At 33.5% G+C, this 22,578-nt stretch overlaps 1 protein-coding gene across 1 annotated transcript; it reads left to right on the forward strand.

Annotated features, from left to right (window-relative positions):
* Nucleotides 1-16,952: 16,952 nt before the first annotated feature.
* Nucleotides 16,953-21,534, forward strand: LOC136200950 (uncharacterized). The gene is made up of 4 exons (XM_065991454.1): nt 16,953-18,642; nt 19,784-19,884; nt 20,013-20,766; nt 21,257-21,534. Exons 1-3 carry the CDS (start codon nt 18,500-18,502, stop codon nt 20,111-20,113), a joined length of 345 nt encoding a protein of 114 aa, XP_065847526.1. The 5' UTR covers nt 16,953-18,499; the 3' UTR covers nt 20,114-20,766; nt 21,257-21,534.
* Nucleotides 21,535-22,578: the final 1,044 nt, after the last annotated feature.

Raw genomic sequence — 22,578 nt, forward strand, 5'->3', positions numbered from 1 at the left:
TTTGAATATTATTGACTTTTTTTGTATAAAAAAATATTATTTTCAGATATTTTTATTTACTTACGTTCTCTACTTATTTCTATGATATGATTGAAGACTTTAAGGATACTATTTCATAATTTTTAGTTAATTTTTACTAATTGTTTCAATTATATTATTGTTTAAATATTTTTTTAAAACATTTTTAAACATATATTTTACAAATATACATGTTTTCCTATATTCAATCATTTTATATTATTATTTTTAGATAGTATAATACATATTTTGATTGCATTTATATAGGAAGATACAAAAATAAAAATTCGATTAATCTCCAATTAAATTTTGCCTCAAGGGCCATGTGTGCCCGACTATCGTTCAACATTTTTTACAACTTTGTTGTCATGTTATACGTAAAAGAGTTCTTTCCAATGGATTGTGCATGAATTGATTGGAATAACTTTATTGAAATAAAATAAAGTTCAGTGTTCTTAAAATTTACATTGAACTTAGTGACCATTTGTATAATACAATATAGATACATGTAATAATCTGGTCCAATACCATGTAGATATTGTCCGCTTTGGTTCAAATCAAACACCTTAGGCCTCACAACTTTAAAATACGTCTGCATGTGTTAGATTCTAATCTTACGAATAAGCCCCAATATATTTCGGATATGGGATTCAGTTCATTCATGTCCCCATCGTCATCCCTTAGGGCCGTTCCTTGCTCATACCTTCTACCCCTGCGCCACCCACTCCGGACTGGGTCCTTACAGGCCCACCAGCTTCCTCCTGGTTCATCCCCGAACCACACATTGTATGTGGAGAATCGGCTCTGATACCAACTGTAACATCCTGGTCTAATACCATATAGATATTGTCCACATTGGTCCAAATCCAACACCTTAGGCCTCATGGTTTTAAAACGCGTCTACATGTATTAGATTCTCATCTTACTAATAAGTACAGTCACTCTCTCTCTCCATTTTCGATGTGTGATTCATTTCATTTCTACCGCATCACCATCTCTTGGAGCTGCTTTTTGGCCAGACCTTCTATCCTGGCGCCACCCATTCTAGTCTGGTTCATCGTGTAACACTTCTTCCAAAGATGGGAAATGGAAATCAAAATTCCTAGAGCAAAAGCTTACGAGCATGGCAAATCATCAAGTCTCAAATCCCTTTGACCTTGGGAAAGCTCAATTGTTGAATTAAAACATCACTTAAAGCAAACTTCTCCAATTTGGGAAAATGGTGAAGGAAATTAGATGGGAAAATTGCATATTCTCTACCTTGTGAAGCTTGTTAACTCAGTGCGCTTTAATCTGTACTATTCCATTCTAAAAGTGTTTAGTTACTTCTTTTTCTCTTTTTGTTTGCCTTTTCACTATAAAAGAGAGAGTTTTAAGTGTTTGGTTAAACATCTCTTATTTGTTTTTTATAGCTGAAAATTAGGTATTTGTAAAAACAGGGGATCCCTACTTTTTCAGAAAAGTAACATTTTCCAACAGCAAACATAAGACAAATGGTCTAGTTTCAATTCTTCTAATAGCAAAATTGCAATATGGGAAAATCAAAAGTCTTACATAGATGCACAATTCACAAACCAATAAGATTTGACTTATAATTAAGTTTTCCAATTAACTAGTTCATGCATTTGGGAGAATTAAGAGCATTATACTACTAACTGCTCAATAGTAAGGATGGCAACGGGTAGGGTGCTCGCGGGTAGTGGCAATCTCAAACTCTTATCATTTTATTTTTTTCAATTAGCCGTACCCGTCCCATTATCCCTAACGGGTATACTTTTTTCATCCCATACCCTTTCCACGGGTACCCGTGGGTATCCTTATCCGTTAAGAATTAATAAATAAAATAAAAAATTTTAAGAATTTAACAAAGTATAAATTTAATAAATCATCAATCTAAAAATTAAACAAATTGAACCTTAATCAATAAGAATAAAGTAACTTAGTAGTATCACTCAATGGTTGAAGAACAAAAGGTTGGAGTTCAAATCTAACATCTTGCGTCTAAAAAATAATAATCTTTTTTAATATATAAAAGTTATAACGGGTACCCTAGGAGGTATTCCGTCCCATTACCCTAACGGGTAATGAGTTTGATCCCGTACCCATCTTATACCCTTTTATACAGGGTACGGATAGTCCCATTAGGGTCGGGTACAGTACCCGTTGTCATTCCTACTCAATAGTTAGGACACATCATTAATATGGAACCAATTTAATAAACTTTCATTTTACTAAAATATCCCCTCCAATACATAATACTACAACCACTCAATCATGTAAAACCTACTAATTAATTTAATAATATATATTATAACTTTTTAATAAAAAAATTAAGAAAAAAAAATATATCATTAAACTCAAAGGCTTAGATATCTTGTGGCTTGGGATTCTCATCCCGACTTTAGGAATTTCGTGAAAACCAATTGGCATCCCCACTCTGATGTTCTCCTCGCTGCTGAGGAATTCAGAAGGAAGGTGGTTGTTTGGAATAAAGACATCTTTGGCCATATTATCAGGAGGAAGAATAAACTCTTGAGGAGGATGGAAGGCGTTCAGCGTTGCTTGGAGGCTCGTTTCGACCATAGCTTAAATGGTCACCTTAGAGCTCTCCAGAACGAGTTGGAAGCTGTGCTTAGACAGGAAGAGCTTCTTTGGTTCCAGAAGTCTAGGAAGGCCTGGATTCAAGACGGGGATCGGAATACCAGGTTTTTTCATCTCTCTACGATCATTAGGAGACAGAGGAATAGGATTGATGCTATCAAGGACGCTAGTGGCGAGTGGATTTTTGAGGAGGAAGACATTCGTCGCTCAGCCCTTGATTTCTACAAGGACCTGTTTAGAGAGGAAGCTGTGGACTTGGAGAGTGCCCACTCTGGTATTTCCTTTCCTCGTTTGGGGGAGGAGGCTATTAAAGATGCTTTCCATCCTATTGACCTTAAAGAGATTGATATGGCCTTCTCTAGCATAGGGTCCACTAAGGCTCCTGGGATTGATGGTATCCCCGCTAGTTTCTATCATAAACACTGGGATACTGTTAAGGAGGGCATATACAGTTTTGTGTTAGGTGTTTTTGGTGGCTCTAACGATATCAGGTCGGTTAATAAAACCCTAATTGTCTTGATTCCTAAGGTTGTTAAGCCTTCCTCCTTCCTCCAGATGAGACCCATCAGTCTTTGTAATGTTTTGTATAAAGCTATTACTAAGATTGTGGCTAATAGAATCCGGAAGATCCTTCCGGATATAATTAGCCAGAACCAAGGGAGCTTTGTTCCTGGTAGACAATTGATGGATAACGTTGTTATTGCCCAGGAGGTTGTCCATTCTATGAAGATTAAGAAAGGTAAGAAAGGGATTGTGGCCCTCAAACTGGATCTGGAGAAAGCCTATGATAGATTGAACTGGAGCTTTCTTCTGGATAGTTTAGCCAAAGCTGGCATCCCGGAGAACTGGAGGATTTTGATTGAGAAGTGTATCTCCTCTCCTGTTTTCCAGGTCATGATCAATGGGGACATGTCGGATGAGTTTTCTCCCTCCAGAGGAATTCGTCAAGGAGATCCTATGAGTCCCTTCCTCTTTGTTATTGCCATGGAAAGACTGTCTCACCTGATCCAAGAGGCGGTGTGCAAAGGGACTCTCCACCCTGTTTCTATCAACAGACATTGCCCCCCTATTACCCATTTACTCTTTGCTGATGACGTCATGCTTTTCGTTGAGGGTAATGAGGAGCAAATTAAAACAGTTATGGATATCCTTGATTGTTTTTGCGAGGCTTCTGGCCAGAAGGTTAACATCCAAAAGTCCCGTATGCTTTGTTCCAAAAATATGGACAATAGCTTGTGCAGAAGACTGAGTGAGCTCTTTGGCATACCTCTGACGAACTCTTTGGGGAAGTATCTTGGGGTTCCTCTTCACAGTGACAGGGTTTCCAAAGCCTCTTTCAAGGATATTTTGGACAAAACTAATGGTTTGTGTGCTAGCTGGAAAGCTAATTCTCTTTCCCTTGCAGGTCGCCTTACCTTGATCCAGTCAGTTAACTGTGCTGCTCCGAACCACATCATGCAGGCCTGTAAGCTTCCTGAGCCTGTCCTTAGTGACCTGGATAAGATAAATCGGCGTTTCATGTGGGGTGAGTCTGGAGATGGGAGAAAGGTTCACCTGGTCCCGTGGAAGGAAGCTTGCCAGCCTAAAAACAGGGGGGGTCTTGGTATTAGGCAGGCAAAGGACAATAATAAAGTCCTGTTAATGAAACTTCTTTGGAGAATGTGGCAATGCCCCTCCTCCCTTTGGGTCCGTCTCTTGTGCGGGAAGTATCGGAAAGATAGAATCTTTGGTGGCCCGAAGGAGAGGGTTGTTAGCTGTTCCTTCCTCTGGAAAGGGCTCAGTGCCGTGTTTGCTGAATTCTGTACGGGGATTGGCCTGGAGGTGGGTAATGGTAGATCTATTAGCTTCTGGTATGACACCTGGATTGGTGATAAACCGCTGATTGATGTGTTTAATGCCCCTCCGTCGGCTGATCTCCTTTCCTGGAAAATTGATGATGTGGTGGACTCGGAGGGAGACTGGATCTGGTCAAAGTTCGACTCTTTCTTTAGTCTGGAGACCCTTCTTAACATTAGAGGAGTGAAGATTAGCAATCAAGAGGAGGATAAGGATAGACATTGTTGGGCCTTGACGAATAATGGTACTTATTCTTGTAAATCGGCCTATGAAGCTTTTACCCCTAATAGGGCTGATCCTCCCTTGGAGATTTGGAAGTCCATATGGTCCCTCAAGATCCCTTACCGTATCAGGAGCTTCCTTTGGCTGGGTATCAAAGACAGGCTCCTTATGAATGTGGATAGGCACAGAAGGCACTTGACTGAGTCTAATGCCTGTAGTAGATGCAGAGGCAATGTGGAAACCTTGTGCCATGCCTTGAGGGATTGCCCAAATAGTAAGAAGATCTGGGAAGGGATCCTCCCTCATCACATCCTCCCTTCCTTCATGGCCTTTTCTGAAGGGGACTGGTTCTCTCAAGGAGCCAAGGGGAACTTGCTGGCCAACATGGAGCACGGTGCCATCCTCTTTGCTATTACTTGTCACCAAATCTGGAAGTGGAGGAATGAAGAATTATTTGCGGGTAAGGCTGTCCTTATTCCTGATTTACTGTTTTTCTTCTCGAAGAAGCTCTTTGTTATTACTAAAAGCTTTGAAAGAGATTCCCTTGTTCGCCCCTCCCCGGATAAAGAGATCCTGCTAGTTGGCTGGAGTAAGCCTAGAGAAGGGTTTGCTAAGTTGAATACTGATGGCTCATGCCTTAGCAATGACAGAATTGCTGCTGGAGGAGTTCTTCGGGATGCTGGTGGCAATTGGATGGCGGGGTTTACCCATAACTTGGGGACGGGCTCCTCCTTTTCTGCGGAGCTCTGGGGTATCTTGTCAGGTATTAAACTCGCCATTCGCATGGGTGTTAAAAAGCTCTCGGTGGAATCTGATAATCTGGAGGCTATTAACAGGATTTCAGATAGCCAGGCTGTTTGTCTGAAGAGCCAGAATCTCATCAAAGCTATTTTAAGGCTTCGTCCTGCCTTTGAGTACCTTAATTTCTTCCATATTTTTAGGGAGCAAAACCGCGTGGCGTATCGCTTAGCAGCTGCTGGGCATGAGAGAATGTTAGGTGTTTCTACCCTCTCTGTTCCTCCTTCTTTTCTTTTGCCTTCTCTCCTAGAGGATAGGATTGGGGTCAGCCTTCCTAGACTGATCCCGGTGTAGGTTTTTTGTTGGTTTTGTTTTTTTCCTTTCCTTTCTTACCAAAAAAAAAAAAAAAAAAAGGCTACTGCCTTTGGCAGCCTTTGAGTTGTTCATACCACTTAGAGCATCTCCAATGGAGTATAATGAATCACTCATTATACTCCTTTATTGAACTCTCTCCCATTGGAGTGAGTTTAATATATTGAGCTTTTATCAACCACTCAATGTTTATTGAGCTTTTGATTATTTCTATACATATATTTTTTTATTTGTAAAATAATATGATTGGTTTAATTAATTGGTGGATCCTTTGTGATTGGTGGATCCATTATGATTGAGTGGTTATAGAGTTTAACCATTGGAGTTAGATAGTTTAATAAAATGATGTTTATTAAATTGATGATGTGGCGTTTATATTGAGTGATTGTGAGTATAAACCATTGGAGATGCTCTTCCCAATGGATCATTTCTACTTTCGGAGTTTATAAGTTCTAATAATATATATTTAATGTGCATCAACTAATATTTCTATTGCAAATACATTTTTAGATTATAAAATTATATTCAATGAATCAACAAGTTTGAATTTTGAAAAAAGGATGGGCCAATGATAATAATAATAATAATATATGTAATTTAGTATAAAGTTTAGTGGTTTTTATATTATATATTTGAAGTTCAATTTATAAATTCAAACGAGCTTTAGAAGAAGGAGGTTTGGAGGATTCAATTAATTTCTGCTTAATCACTAGGGTTTAAGAAGAACTTGGAAATCTCTTTTTCGAAATAAGCAAATAGTAAAAATTATCTGCCGGAGAAGAAGTCATTTTGTCAAGGTTATCAAACCCGGACTGGTCCGGCCGGTTCAACCGGGTTGAACCGGGTCCGGTATGTATTCCGGTCCGGAGGTTGCTATTTTTTTATACCTTATAGAACCGCTTAAAAACCGGTGACCCGGCCGGTTGAACCACTCACCCGGAAACCCGGTCACGGTTTTACAGTCTAAACGGGTCAATGTTTGAATTGTAATTTTTTTTAAGAAAAATCAAAAATTAACTTTCAAATTAACAATAACTAATCTAATTAAAAAAAATTAACTTGAGTCAATAATTAATTAACATTAAGTGATTAATTAGCGGTAGGTTTCATATTTTTCCTATTGTTTTCTATTTCTTCCAGTTTGGTTTGCTGCTCGAAAGACATAAAACTTCAATAGTGGGGGTTCAGTTTTTAATTCACAAGTTACAACCTAGTTTTTAGGTTTTATTATTATAGAAACTTAATAAAAACAAAGCTAACTATGAATTATTTTCTCTCATGAAAATTAAATAAGTCTCTGATTCATTATTAACATTAGTAGTTTTTTTTTTTTTTTTTTGAGGAATTAACATTAGTAGTAGTTAGTGGAATGGTTGTTAAAGTTTTGGTATTCATGCTTTGGTTTGATTATTAATAAATCTATGTGAAGCAAACCATTAAATCATGTTTGATAGCTAGCTAATAAAAAAAAAATATGAATATTAATATACTAAAATCAAGTTAGTTTTATAATCAGTTATATATAACTTACGGTGTCTGCTATGGTTACTTTGTTTTTTACAAAGTACCGTTACTTGGTGTGGTTTTCACTATTGGATTAATTTTCTGCTCCATCATCCAATGGTGAAAACCACACCAAGTAACGGTACTTTGTAAAAAACAAAGTAACCATAGCGGGCACCATAACTTATATATATCCAAATACAATTCATAATCAATCAAGTTAGGTTAAGTTTAGGTTAAGTTTTTGTTATAATCAGAATATACAATTATAATTTCGTTATAAATAATCAAGTTATATATTCGAATATAAAATTTAAATTAACACTTTTATTGTGTTTGAAGGTTAAATAAAATTAAAATTATTATTTTTCAGAATTATTTGAATTTCGGTTCAACCTTGGTTCAACCCTGGTTGAACCTTAAACCCTTAACCCTTTGGCTCTTCCGGTTCTTTGACCGGTCCGGTTTTGATAACCATGCATTTTGAAACGAATTTGATATAAAGTGAAAAGTCAGAATTTGAATCGAGGAAATGTGAAAAGTCGCCTCTAAATCTCATTGTTTCACATAAATATATCAAATATGAGAATTTGAAAGGGGGCTTCTAATAAAACCTATCGAGAGATCCATTAAGGCCCATTTAATGTCCCACACATGTTGAACATATCAAACTAGTATTTTCGAAATCAGATCGGATTGGCCAGTCCGATTGCGAACGGATCAGGTCATGCTAGTTTTTTTAGATAACTATTTTGTTGTATAAGGCTCATAATATCAAAGGGGCTTATCCCGGAGTGGAGCGGAACGAAGCAGAGCCCATCCTGGAGCGACATTGACACGCTAGGATTAGTGGGTCGGGGTGCGGGGGCAGAGCCCCAGCGGTATGGTATAGGGATATTTCAGTAATTTGTAATCGCATTATAAATACATGTAAAAACTGTATCTTTCAGTTACTCGATCAATAAGAAAACCGCTCATCGCTCCCAGAGACGTAGGCAATTCAAAACTGCCGAACTTCGTTAACAAATCTTTGTGTTCGATCTTTGCTTGTTTAATTTCTGTATAATTTAGCTTTGTTTTCAACACTATTAAACCAGACGGAACCGTTTGGACTGATCGGGTTAACCATGAACCGATTCGATTGAGCAGTTTGGTGCGGATAGTTATTCAATCATGTTTAATTTAAAAAATGGTAAATAATTTATTATTCCTTCTTGAAAAACACATTATAATGAGATTGAAACTTGAACCACTAAATAACACTACACAAGTTTTACTATTATGCTAGTGTTCCACATATGACTTATAGCAACAATAACCTTTCAATTGGTAACATGTGATAGTAAGAAACTACTTGTATCGTTTTAAAAGTTGGTTTAATGTATATTTACACCCGACAATTTTTGTCTATTGGCACCCTAAACTTTTTAAATTAACCTATCACACATTTATACTTGGCATTAAAAACCTATCATACACCTATAGTTGGTTTTAAAAACCTATCACACATCTAAAGTTGGCTCATTCAGACCTCTTGTACACAAAATCGTTGATCTGTCATCTTTGAGTAACGATGTCGTTGTGTGCGCTATAGAAAAAAGAAAACCGTATTAGTTCGTTATGTATGTCACCTCATATGTCAAAGATGACAGATCAACAATTTTATGTGCAGGAGGTCCGAATGAGCCAACTTTAGGTGTATGATAGGTTTTTAATGTCAACTATATGTGTACGATAGGTTTTTAAAGCCAACTATAAGGACTCGTTCGGTTCGCGGAATAGAGGGGGAATGGAATAGTTATTCCTCCTAAAGAATAGCTATTCCTGCCTTTGGTTGGTTTTTTTTATATCAGGAATGTTCACATGCACCTTAATGAGCAAGTGAATTTGCTCATTCACCGTTAGATATAGGATTATTAAATCTAAGCCTCATGATATTTTGAATCTCCACCTTATGATTCTAATAAGCCTAGATCTAATGGTTCATGAGCAAATTCTACATGTTCATTAAGGTGCATGTGATCAAGACTGTTTTTATATAGAATAACAATTCCATGGAATAAGCTATTCCTTGATTTTGTAGAATAGGGATTCTTCATTTTAAGTGAGGAATAAGCTATTCCTCATACCATGTTTCTGTAATTTACAAATTTACCCTTCACAAAATTCCTAATATTTCTCTTTGTATCACCATTCACCTTAATTTACAAACGTTGGCAGCGGAAATGGTGGTGGACGGTTGGTCGACTATCAATGAGATGCAGAAAATGGAAAACATGAAAAAGTGACAAAACATGAAAAATAAAAAAACATGGACGCAAAAACACGAAAAAACACAAAAACATGAATAACACGAAAAAGTGACAAAACATGAAAAAATAAAAAAAAATGTGACAAAACATGATAAACGTGAAAATGCGAAAAACAACAGAAAATGTGACAAAACGCAAACAAAATATGAAAACCTGAAAAACACAAAAAAAATGTGAATAACAAAAAAAAAGTGACGAAATAAAAAAAAATACAAACACGTGAAAAAACAAAAAACAAAACAAAAAACATGAAAAACCACGAAAACGTGAAAAAAGACACAAAAAGGCACAAGTGTGAATAACGTAAAAACGTGACAAAATACAAAAAATACGAAAATGTGAATAAACGTGAAAAACGTGGAAAAAATGTGAAAACGCAAAAGAAACGAAAATATGAACAAACGCGAAAAACACGAAAACGCAAAAAAAAAACGAAACAAAAACATGAATAACACGAAAAACACAAAAACGTGACAAAACATGAAAATATGAAAAACGCAAAAAAAAAAAGAAATCGTGAGAAAACACAAAAAAACAAAAATTTTAAAAAACGTGAATAACATGAAAAAGTGACAAAATGGAAAAATGGAAAAAACTTAAAAAATGCAAAAAAAGGGAAAAAATGAAAACCGTGAAAAAGCGAAAAAATGAAAAACTGGAAAAAACATACAAAAAAACACAAACGTGTCAAAACGCGAAAAATACGGAAACATGAACAAACCGAAAAAATAGAAAACGTGAAACCACGTTAAAAACGCATTTTTTAGAGTTTCGTGTTTTTCTCTTTTTTCACGTTTTCGTGTTTTTAACATTTTCTTTTACTGTTTTGTTTTTTTTTTTGCATTTTTTCACATTTTCGTGTTTTTCACGTTTTCGTGTTTTCGCGTATTTACATGTTTTCGTGTTTTTAACAGTTTTTCATGTTTTCCATATTTTTTTTCAGTTTTTTTACGTTTTCGTGTTTTCCACATTTTTTCACGTGTTTTGTATTTTTCGCGTTTTCACATTTTTTTCGCGTGTTTTTCGTATTTTCGTGCTTTCATGGCTTTTTTTTATATTTTTTCTATTTTTGCGTTTTTATAATTTTTATTTTATCAAGTTTTTACTATTTTAAAATAACTAATAAATTAAACTTGAGGGTAATGATGTTTTTGGTTTATAAACTAGTTATTCCAACATATTTCATTCTTCTAAGGCGTAAAGCATTATTTGGCCCCTGACCTATCCAAATTTTTATCATTTGGCCCCTGACCTATTATTTGGTCACATTTGGCCCCTGACCTATCCCAATTGGTGAAATTTAACCCAATTTGCATAAATACTTAATGAAATCATTATTTCATTAACAAGTAACGATATTTTGATACTTGAACTTGACACGTAATATTTCTTAAAGTTAAATTTGCCACATTATGTGGAAATAATTAATTAGATTGAAAAAAGAAAAAATTAAAAAACAAATCCTAAACTAAAATTTATTAAGTTCAAGTGTCAAAATATCGTTACTTATCAATGAGATAACGATTCGGTTAAGTTTCAATACAAATTGGATGAAATTTCATCAATTGGGATAGATGCAAGTGAGAGTTGTTTGCAAATGTGTGTGCTATTTCATATAAAGATGAGGCACTTTTTGTTCCATTTTTTGCTCTTTTGATTAAAGCAACCCTGTTGATCATTTTAATTCGGTTGATGCAGCTCCTGGTACAGTTAGTGTTTCTTTGATTATTCTTTGAAACTGATGTTTTATTTCGATTTCTTGATACGGTGTTATGGGTGGAATACCCTAAATATGTTAGTTACTAATTGCAAATTCAGTCTATGTTTTCTAATATCATATTGAAAGGGTTATGATATATTATTACGCCTTTGAGATTAGACCTGGCAATTATCGTGTTCGAGTCGTGTTCGTGTCGTGTCATTTCGGGTTCGTGTCAAAAAGAGTAAATCCAAACCCAACCCAAAAACTTTCGTGTCAAAGTCGTGTTAACCTATTCGGGTTAGTGTCGATTTCGTGTCGTGTTTTCGGGTTACATGTAATTTTGTTATGCATATATATTAATAATAACTCTTAAAAATATAAGAAGATATGGTACTGTTTTTAAACATTTTATATCATTTTTAGATTAGTATGTTAACAATAATTATCGAAAAGTTCGATAATATCATATTAGAGGGTCATGTAATGTGTTTATAACAATTTAGGAAATTCAAATCAATATTTGCAATTAATAATTATAATTTTATTATCTTTATTAATAAAGTGACATAAAAAACACGAGAGAATGTAACAATAATTTTCAATATCCGTGTCATTTCGTGTCGTTTTCGGGTTCACATATCAACACTAACCCAACCCAAAAATTAGCGTGTCAGTTTCGTGTCAACCCAAAAATGACCCATTACCTATTAAGCTCAACACTAACACTAAAAATTCGTGTCGTGTAATCGGATCGTGTGTCATTTTGCCACCTCTATTTGAGATGGTGTTCTAATGTTAGTTGTTAATTTCAGATTATTTCATCGACTTCTATCCAGAATAGTTTATGGTACGAGTTTACTATTCCATTATAATAATTAATTTTAATGGTCACTGATATTTCTCATTAATGGAATTTCACATCTACAAACTCCAATGGTGATTTTGATTACCGTGTTTATTTGTACATTAAGGTCTGATTTTATTATTAACAAATTTGATTTGTTTTTTCATTTAAATTGCAGGAATATTAATAGTGGATGAATTTATAATGTTACTATTTTTGCTTTGGTTTTTTTACGTTGTAATTTCTCATCCACCGTCAATGAAGTTTAATATGAGGAAATATACTTTAGAAGATTCAATATAAGAAAATGGGAAGGTTCAAGGTTGAATTAACATCATCTAATCCACTGTATGCATAATGAAGGAGATATACTTTATTTAAAGCAGGCTTAATACATACCCAGCCCCCTAAAGTTGTCCATTTTATTCATTTAACCCCTTCAACTTAAGGGACATCCTTTTAACCCCCTAAACTCCAAAAAAACGCTACTTTTAACCCCCTATTTTAGAATGCCGAGATATAATGTTGTCCGTGTGTATCACGCGCGTGACACGTGTGTATCCTGAATTACCCAGCCCCCTAAAGTTGTCCATTTTGTTCATTTAACCCCCTCACCTCAAGGGCCGCCCCTTTAACCCCCTAAACTCCAAAAAAACGCTACTTTTAACCCCATATTTTAGACTGCCGAGATATAATGTTGTCCGTGTGTATAATTTGCTCTTTTCTTTCCTACTTTCTTCTTTTGAAAGTCCTTAATATTGAAAAATTGATATAAATATCATTTAGTCATCACTTCTCTTCCACTATATTCTATACTTCATATCAAATCAGATTTTAACTCTTCCTTTGTATTGCCTTCCACTGTATCTATATACACTGTGGTCATAATTCATACAAAGTTAAAGCATTTTTTACAATTTCAACGTGGATTGAGACCAAAAAAAGCACCAATTAAAAATTAGAAAGACACCAATTAAATCTTCTTTATCTCCAATGCCCGTACTTGAGTTGGAACTAAGATTTTTTTAGAGTTTAGGGGGTTAAAGGGTTGTCCCGTGAGGTGAGGGGGTTAAATGAACAAAATGGACAACTTTAGGGGGCTGTATGCATTTTTTTTTTAACGTTGGAGGCAAGAACAAAATCCTTCCACGCGCCTCCTGTGTTTGAGACACAAACGTTGACTAGGTCAATGCCACGTCGGATGATAGGGGGTTAAAAGTAGCGTTTTTTTGGAGTTTAGGGGGTTAAAAGGATGTCTCTTAAGTTGAAGGGGTTAAATGAATAAAATGAACAACTTTAGGGGGCTGGATATGTATTAAAGTACTATAACGAGTTCTCTCTGTATAAACTATTTACTTTATTTAAACACATGTTTGTTATATAGTTATTGACTGCAGTCAAAAGATCATTGTCAAATAGAGAAGAGCTGTGCTGTCTGCTTTGAGATTTGACTTGCTTATATTATACTTTTTGTTTGCTACTATTTAAGTTTTAAATTTATGCAACCAAGTGTGGATCATGATGATTCCACAAATATTGAGTTAAGCATTATTTTTTTTTTTGTTGATTAAATGACTTAATGCTTCCTATGATCAGTAACCGAACAAGCTGTGTATTTTTTTCAATTGGGAGGTATTTTTTTCAATGTATGAAAGAATCTCCGGATATCATTTAATAAGTTGAAGGAATATTGGAGAAGTCGATTTACTTTTGATAATTTGAATTTGCATTGAGATAACAACTTTTGATAGTTTATTTTATTATGATAATAAATAAAAATTAGGAAATAATCATTTTCAAATGTATGAATATTTGTTGCAAGCACATATATAATTGCATTCAAAATGTAGTATATAAAACATAGTGATGTGTTAAATTATATTTATATTAATTAAATATACTTCACAATGGGATTCAAATAACAAGCACTTTTTTATTATTATTTACTGACCCTAAAATTTAAGGCATAATACACATTTGACTTTTTAATTAAAGCTTCAAAGTCAATTATAACCTTAAACTATTAAAATCATCAATCAGGTCTCTAAACTAATAAAAAATCATCAATTGAGTCTTTATTCTAAACAAAAATAATCAATTGAAATCTCATCAAAATCCATTCGGTTGAATAGTTTTAGACATTTTTCTCTAAACCCATTTTGAACCAACAGAGAGATTATTATAGTCTATATCAAATAGTCACAGTTTTTTTTTTATTTTAGAATATGATGGAGACTCAATTGATGATCTTTACTTAGTTTACGGATCTGATTGATGATTTTAATAGTTTAGAGTTCTAATTAATTTTGAAACTTTAATTTAGAAATCCAAATAAGTGTAATGTCAAAATGTAATTATATATTATTTTTCATCAAAACATACAATTTATTGTATATCCCGTGCATTGCACGGGATTAAAGCTAGTAGAAATAGATATTCCTAAGGAATAGCTATTTTATTTTTACCTATTATATTCCTAAGAAATAACTATTCTATTCCATTCTATTCCATTCCATTCCATGAACCAAACGACACCTAAGTGTGTGATAGGTTATTTAAAAAGTTCAGGATGTCAATAGACAAAACTTGCCAAATTTAAAGATGTAAATATGCATTAATTCTTTTAAAGTTTATGCCGTCAATTGCATGTTTGAACAATTTGAGAGATGTTTGAACAATTTGAGAGAAGTGATGATGTATTACGCCATTTATATGTTATGCTAAAACTAAACGTTAAAAATTTAAAATATTATTTAGTATTTAGTTTTTATATATATTTAGATGAATATTATTAAAAAGCTAATTTATTTTATAGCATAAACAAAATTTATTATATTTAAATTTTAAATATATACAAAATAAATTTAAAAGTCTAGTAAATTTTATAATGCAAATTAAATTAAGGGTAAAGTTCAAATAAAACCTCTGTGTTTCACTAATTTTCAGATAAAAGACTGTGGTTTACTTTTTGTCAAAACGAGGACTGAGGTTTTTAACTTTAGCAAAATAAAGACTTTTTCGATTGATTCTATTAAAATCACCCTTAACAACTTCAAAAATGACATATTTTAAGAACTATTAATATTATAAGCAACTTTAATTCTCTAACTTTTTTATTTCGATATTATTTAGATGATGTTTGGTAAAGAGAGAGAAAGTTAATGTTTAGAGAGAGAAAGTTCCAAAAAAGATGATTTTCTAAAAATCGAAAATGTAGTGCCATAGAAAATATGACATTGACAACTTTAATTCTTGAAAATTTTCATTTTCAGATCGTTAAAGATAGTTTTAATAGCATTATTAAAAGTGCGAAACCTTAGTCCTCGTTTTGACAAAAAGTAAACCACAGTCCTTTATCTGAAAATTAGTGAAACCACAGGGGTTTTATTTGAACTTTCCCTTAAATTAATATATATATATATATTATTTGTGACGTCATCTGATTAACGAAACCGAGTCAACCCAATTGAACACATTGATCTTTGACCCAATTATAAATTTGGTACGACTTCCGATCCGATTTTTAAAACATTATATGTAGGACTGTAATTGAACCGAGCCGAGCTTTGGCCTGGTTAGGCTCGGCTCGTCAAAAAATTGACAAACTCGACCTCAACATTCTGTTCATGAGTTGCTCACGAGCTATTCGATAGCTTGTTTACGAGCTTTGTTTGCGAGTAGCTTATTAATTTAGTTCATGACCAAGTTTACTCGCGAATTTTCGAGCCAAATTTCGTCGTGCTAAATCTTAGCTCGTTTATAAATCAAGTTGAACACGATTAAATTTTTATCGAGTTGAACACCGAATTGTTTATGAGCGGCTCGACTCATTTACGGCCGTAATTGTGCGAAACCCATGGACCACTCTAGTAGGAGGGTAGTTTAGTATTTAATATGAGGTCACATTATAAGTAAGAGTACCCCCCTTCAAAATATGGACATTGGTTTCTTTGCATTTACTTCAAAATATGTCCAGCTTTCGAACGTCTTTTTTCTCTTTAGACGCCATCCAATCAGAAAATAATGTTTGTATTGGGATGTTTTATCATAGGGTAAATTACACCAATGGGCACTCAACTGTATCCATTTTAATATTGTGACCACTGAACTTTACGCTTTTTAACACCGTCAGCCACTCAATTTTAACTAACTCCTCAAAGTGACCGTTAACGACCTCAAAATGAAAATATTCAAGAATTAAAATTGTTCAGAACGATATTTACCATGAAACTACATTTTTTATTTTCTAAAATCACATTTTTTGGAGCTTTCTCTCTCTAAAAATTCATTATCTCTCATAACAAAACACCACCTAAATGACCTCAAAACGAAAATTTTCAAAAATTAAAATTACTTAGAATATCATTACGCTTTGGATTTTTTATTTTTAGACCGTCAATGGTCGTTTTGAGGCGTTGATTAGCCACTGGTGTTAAAAAATGTAAAGTTCAATGGTCATACTATTAAGAATTGAAGTTCAATGACCATAATATTAAATAGGTAAAGTTCAGTGGCCATGGGTGTAATTTACCCTTTTATCATATAGACCACTACATACATATATCAATTAAACAACTAAGGTGCCGGCTATCATTACGTTGTAAAAAAACAAAGTAAGTGCACTTTGTCTTCTGCACCGTTGCATTAGATAGAGCGTTTCATATTCTAAAGCTAATTTGAGTGGGTTACCTGCTATACCGGTTATCAAAACCATGTCAAATTATAGCTCTTTATTCCCATCGTTCCTTCTGTTCCTCGTTATTTTCTGTGTTTCTCGACATCAGCACCAAATTAACACCGGCAGCAGAATCGTGAGATTCATGACAGTTTTTTGGGAGGCCAATTGTATATGGGAATTAGTTCTATTGGAACTGCTCTTTTTTTTATTATTATTATTGATTGATCTTCTGGATTTTCCCCTTTCCTCTTCTTTCCTTCATTATCTATCCACGCCTCTGGTTTTTTCTTCCTTCATTATCGTGGTGGACTCCATCTTCTGAATTCAACTGCAAAGATTCTACTTTCGGAATTCAATAGGTAAGCATCCCGTCTGAATGAGGAGAGGGTTCGACAATCACACTACCTTGGGTCGAGTTGGGAAGACAAGTTTCAGGCGGAAAAGGCCACTCCTAATCATCCTCTCCAGAAAAATCAGAGGTAAGCAATGTGACCAATTTTGAAAAACCTAGGGTTTTTAATTTGATTCAAATAAACTTGGTGACTGCCTTCTTAGATCTTGATTTAGTACGAACCAGGAGGAGTGGAATTCCTGACAGAGTAATGGAATCGGCGGTAGAGCGTCGAGACTTCAGAACTTGTAAGAGTTGATATAACCACACAATAACTTGCACTTTGTTTGAAGTTCTTTTACAATAGATAGAGCCTGTAGATTTTGTTTGTGAAATTTGAACTTCATGTGAACACATATGCATCAAAATCAGCTGCTTCCTTCACCAAAAATCACACATTTAAAAAATGCCTCTGAAAATTTAGAAAATAGTAAATGAATAAAGGAAACTTCACTCTCCAGTGGACATGGATTAGTACTTGGAAGTTATTGAATGTTTTATGGTATTTGTATGTGTATGTTGTGTAATGATGATTATGCTAGCAGATGAAGTTCTTGAATGAATTTTATTTGGTTCTTGACTAACTAGTTGGCTTAAGTTTAGGATTCTGATTTCTCAAAATGGTGGTTATTCTTTGATACGCATGCTGCTATTGCTGGTAATTTTACTACTATCATGATACGATTTTCCATTACTCTAAATTCTAGTATATTTCAAAACTTAATTCACTTTATAAGTCGTGGTTCATGCCTATAATGTTACACAATCATATGTAATGAGAATATATATTAATTATGGCTGGGAATTCTAGTTATTGTAATTACATTTTCTTTCCTTTAATATAATGAGAATATAGCAAACTAGATTTTTGTCATACAATAAATGAACCGAATCCAATCCGTAGATTTTGAAAATTAAAGCAACATATGTTAGTAAATGTGATGAAAATAATAGATATCCTTCTTTTGTTTATTATTTTCATTAGTTTATGGATAAGAATTTTGATTATAGTTGTGTACATATGGGTGTTTGGGCATCCGCCATTTGTCAGCTATGTAAATAGAGTGTGAATGTTAGTACCTAATTATGCATTTAGTTCATTTCTGATAAAAAAAAAAACTCTGAAGAATAGTTGTTTACTGATGAGATCGAAACAGAGAAAAAAACTGAAACTGATGAAATTGGGACAAAATTGGATGAGAGTTCTAGTGGAACAAAGGATGAGAATTCAGAAAATGGCATAAATCTTGATGGACCAGCCAGTAACCAAAGTTCAGAAAAGATGGGGAGGTCAAAGGGAAGCTCTGGTGATATGCCAATGAATGTTACTCTTTCATTGGCATCAGAAACGGAAGCTAGTCATGGAGGTCATGTTGTTTCAGGAAAACTCAGGATTTCTGCTTGCATTGCTCTGCAGATTATTTGGTGATTTGATCTTTTTTTCTTGTTATTCTTTGTTATGAGCATGAAAATATGTTGCCTGAGTTTCTGAGAATGTGTTTGTTGCCTTGATGTTTTCAATAGAGTTATCCTATAATAAGAGTACCTTTTTACATTTTGCTCTAATTTTTCAATATTTGCAACTTCTGGTATATTAATTATATTATTTTTTAACATCTATTGCAATAGTGAAGTCTAGTAAATCAGTGCTACAAACTTGTCAACTATTTCATCTTATATTTCGATTCAGAAACATGTGGCCTCTATAGGATCCTTATATATCTTAATTTTTTTTGTCAAAAGGTCCATTTGTCTGTTTCTTCTGAGTGCAAGAAATGTTATCTTTTCATTGTTCACATTTGTGTCCAGCCTAGAGTACGTGAGGAGATGAGCTTTGAAACATGTAATTGATTGACAGGCAAGTGCATAGTTCTTGTGCTTAAGAGTTATCTTGTCTTCAATTCTTTGTTTTTCTTCTTCTTCAGTGATGAACTAACGGTAGCAAGAAACAATTAGAATCTTTCCACAAGTTTTAGTGTCCGTTGAACATCCAGACAAGCACCTCTATTTTCATATGTAGGCCTCTTAGTAGAATATATTTTTTATGGATTCCATCAGACAATAGAGACATTTCCTTTCTAAAAATAACAAAACCTGATGGCTAAGTTTGTGCTAGAGCAAATGGGTAAGTCTGTGCTCTCTACTTTCCTTCTCGGTAAGACTTCTCAATGATACTTGTTTGTTAGCTTTCCTTTTCATGCTTCTCTTTGGATTTTAAGGTTATAGGGCTTTGCTGCTACTCGTCAGCCCCTTCTTCGCTGCTTCTATGGATCTCACGGATTTGAATCCAATCGATATCTTGGAGATTTACCGTTCTATTGTTCATTGACTTTACAGTTCTATGGTTTTCGTTTCTCCATGTTATTGGGTGTTTCTATCTTGCTTTTAAGCTTGAATTCTTTTGCCTCATCTTCGAAAATTGAATTCTTGTGTATCAATTAGGGCTTCCTTTGTTAAACAATCACTGTAGAATCCATTGTAAGACTAGAGAAGAAATAATGTGCTTCATATATGTCTTGCTTTTTCTTAGTCTTTAATTAATATGGCCCTCCTTGGCTAATTGTAGCATCGCCAAAGAGTGCTGGGTGAGACTTGGTCCTAAACAAAAAATTAAAGCCTGCTCTCTGTCATGGGGTACGGAAAGTCCAAAATTACATGAAGTTGCAGGTGTGCATTATATATGTGACTTTTTTGGTTGTCTGTGTAGACAAAACAAGTCGAAACATGAAATTACCTGCTCTAGTATTACATATATAGATGTTTGATTTGTTCATGTTTTTCTATGACACTTTCAGTAGTTCATGAAAAGCTTCATGTGGTATATCAACTGATCCAACACACTTCATGGGCTTCTTGCATTCCTTCTGTTTCTCCAAAAGCTTCCTTTTCCAGGTAATAGGTTTAATATATGTGCTTCAACTATAGAAATTACTAATTGGTCGAACTTCTTTGTTTCAGGTTTAATATATGTGCTTCAACTATTTTCATTCATAAATGTTAAAGCTTCAAAATTGCTTGTCATTTTGTAGCTTGCTGTGTACTTAGACTATCAAATTTGATTAATTCTTTTAGTGAATCTAGCCCTCCTTAATATCCTTTCTTTTTCATTAATTTCTCATTATCCTCCATCGGAGAGAATCATTGTGTTATTTATGCAAATAATCTAGCATAACTAGATCTACTAGTTTCCTGTAAATGGGTTCAACAAAGATACAACTGTACAATTAAAACAACATTGACTTGTACCAAGTTTTAATGTATTTCTTAATGCAATTAAGAGTAAGAAAGTTCATGATTTTAAGAAGTACTTGAAATATGTGCTGAGATGAAAGAAGTATGTGTTGATGTCTTTTGTTATCATATGTGTATTTTTTTTAAGTTATACCGTTTTTACCAATTTTCATTTCTCTTAATGACTTAGAATTTCCTAATGTTTAGATTTGTGAATGTCATGTACTCTTTGCTTGACTAAAAGTGCTTAATATCTATGGAAATCATCTTACTGATGCATGTGGATCCTACCTTTCAACCATAGTGGAAAGTGGAGAGGTAAACCAATATTCGAGCTCCTCAATCAGTTAATTTGAACTACTTGCATCTATTTTTGTTGACTGCACTAATGTGTTATATCTTAGGATTTTGCATATTTAGTGTGTTTATACCTATAAATAAGTTTATGAAATGCTTTAGGTGTTATTTGGTATGATATAGAGAGCTCCATTCAATCCAAATATTTTTATTTTATTTTTTTTAATAAAAATTGCATCATTTGCATCGGCCCTTTTAAAGGGCCGACACAAATGAGATTGTGTCGGCCCTTTAAAAGGGCCGATGCAAATGTTGCGACCATTTGTGTCGCCTAAAAACCGGCCGATGCAAATACTCCTTTTTCTACAAGTGGGTGAAGAATAGTTGTTTAGTTCATTTCTGATACATGATCTGTTATAATTATTCTCTTTTTGAATTTTATGTTCTGAATGTTTCTCGATCTTAAATAACTTAATACTAATATGAATCAATCTTTTCATTTTTGCAGCAGCTGATGCATACAATCACAGACTCAGAATTTTTGAAATCAGAAAATAATCAGAACTGTCTCATCAAAAAAGAAAATAATCAGAACTGAGATGCTGGATCAACTGCTTCTACTTCCATCCTTGTTAGTGATGTTTACTTGTTGGGAATGTTGGAGACCCTAGAGCTGTCATATGTCATGGAGGCAACGTATGTTTAGAATAGTTATGATTTCTCGTGCTCTTGTTTGGCTACAACGTGTAATTATCAAAGTTGAAGTTTCACTTTTATGTAAACATTGAAATTTTTTAACAGTCGGAATTTTTTAACAGTTCAAAAGCAGTTTTTTATATGTTTGACGTGACTACATAGAAACCGTAAAAAACTCAGGTCAAATAAGTTATGTTCTTTTAACTAAATTTAATGTTTACAACTAATTAATATGGTAAGCAGTGATGAATACATACAATTATAATTGATTAAGGCTCAATGTGTCAAATCGAAAGATTAGGGGCTGAATTAATAAAATTTGAAAAGATTAAGGACTTAAAAGATGATTTTTTTCCTGATCTTTATTTCTACCAATGCTCTGACATTACCATGGAATTTTTCATTCTTCATTTAAAAAAAATTGTATATTGGAATTTCCAGGACTTTTAGGCTTTAACAACTGAATTTTCAGTGACTATAGAGGGAGAAAGTTGACGGCTTGCTTGACTTTCTTATCCTCACAAGCAATGGATTATGGGAGGTAAAATATCGAGTTTCATGTAAAATATTTGATTTTTACGAAGTAGTGTCAATTTACGTGAAATCAGACTTAATTTACGTCAAATTCTTAATTTACAAAGAAAAAATATCTAACTTCACGAAAAATATGAGGTTTACGTAAATCCTCGACTGATAGATTGAATTTACGTAAAGTTATTATTTTATAAAAAAAAATTAGTAACTTCCTAAAAATGCGAGTTTCAGGTAAAATATTTGATTTTTACGAAAATCATTTATTTTTATTTACTAAATTTATAAATAAAATATAAATTAATTACCAAATAAATTTATTTTTTATTAATATTTTAATGAAAATAACTATTTTACGTAAAAATTAACAAATGTTATGGAAATTTGTAAATGTTTTATACATAAAGTAGTATCAATATACATAAAGTGTGACTTAATTTACGTAAAATTGTTATTTTATGAGAAAAAAATCTCTAACTTCGCTAAAAGTATGATGTTTACGTAAATTCTATACTGATAGACATAGTTCACGTAAATTAAGACTAAATTTACATAAAGTTGTTATTTTATAAAAAAAATCTACTAACTTCCTCAAAATTGAGTTTC

Source organism: Euphorbia lathyris, chromosome 7, assembly GCF_963576675.1.
Source record: "Euphorbia lathyris chromosome 7, ddEupLath1.1, whole genome shotgun sequence".
Lineage (NCBI taxonomy): Eukaryota > Viridiplantae > Streptophyta > Magnoliopsida > Malpighiales > Euphorbiaceae > Euphorbia > Euphorbia lathyris.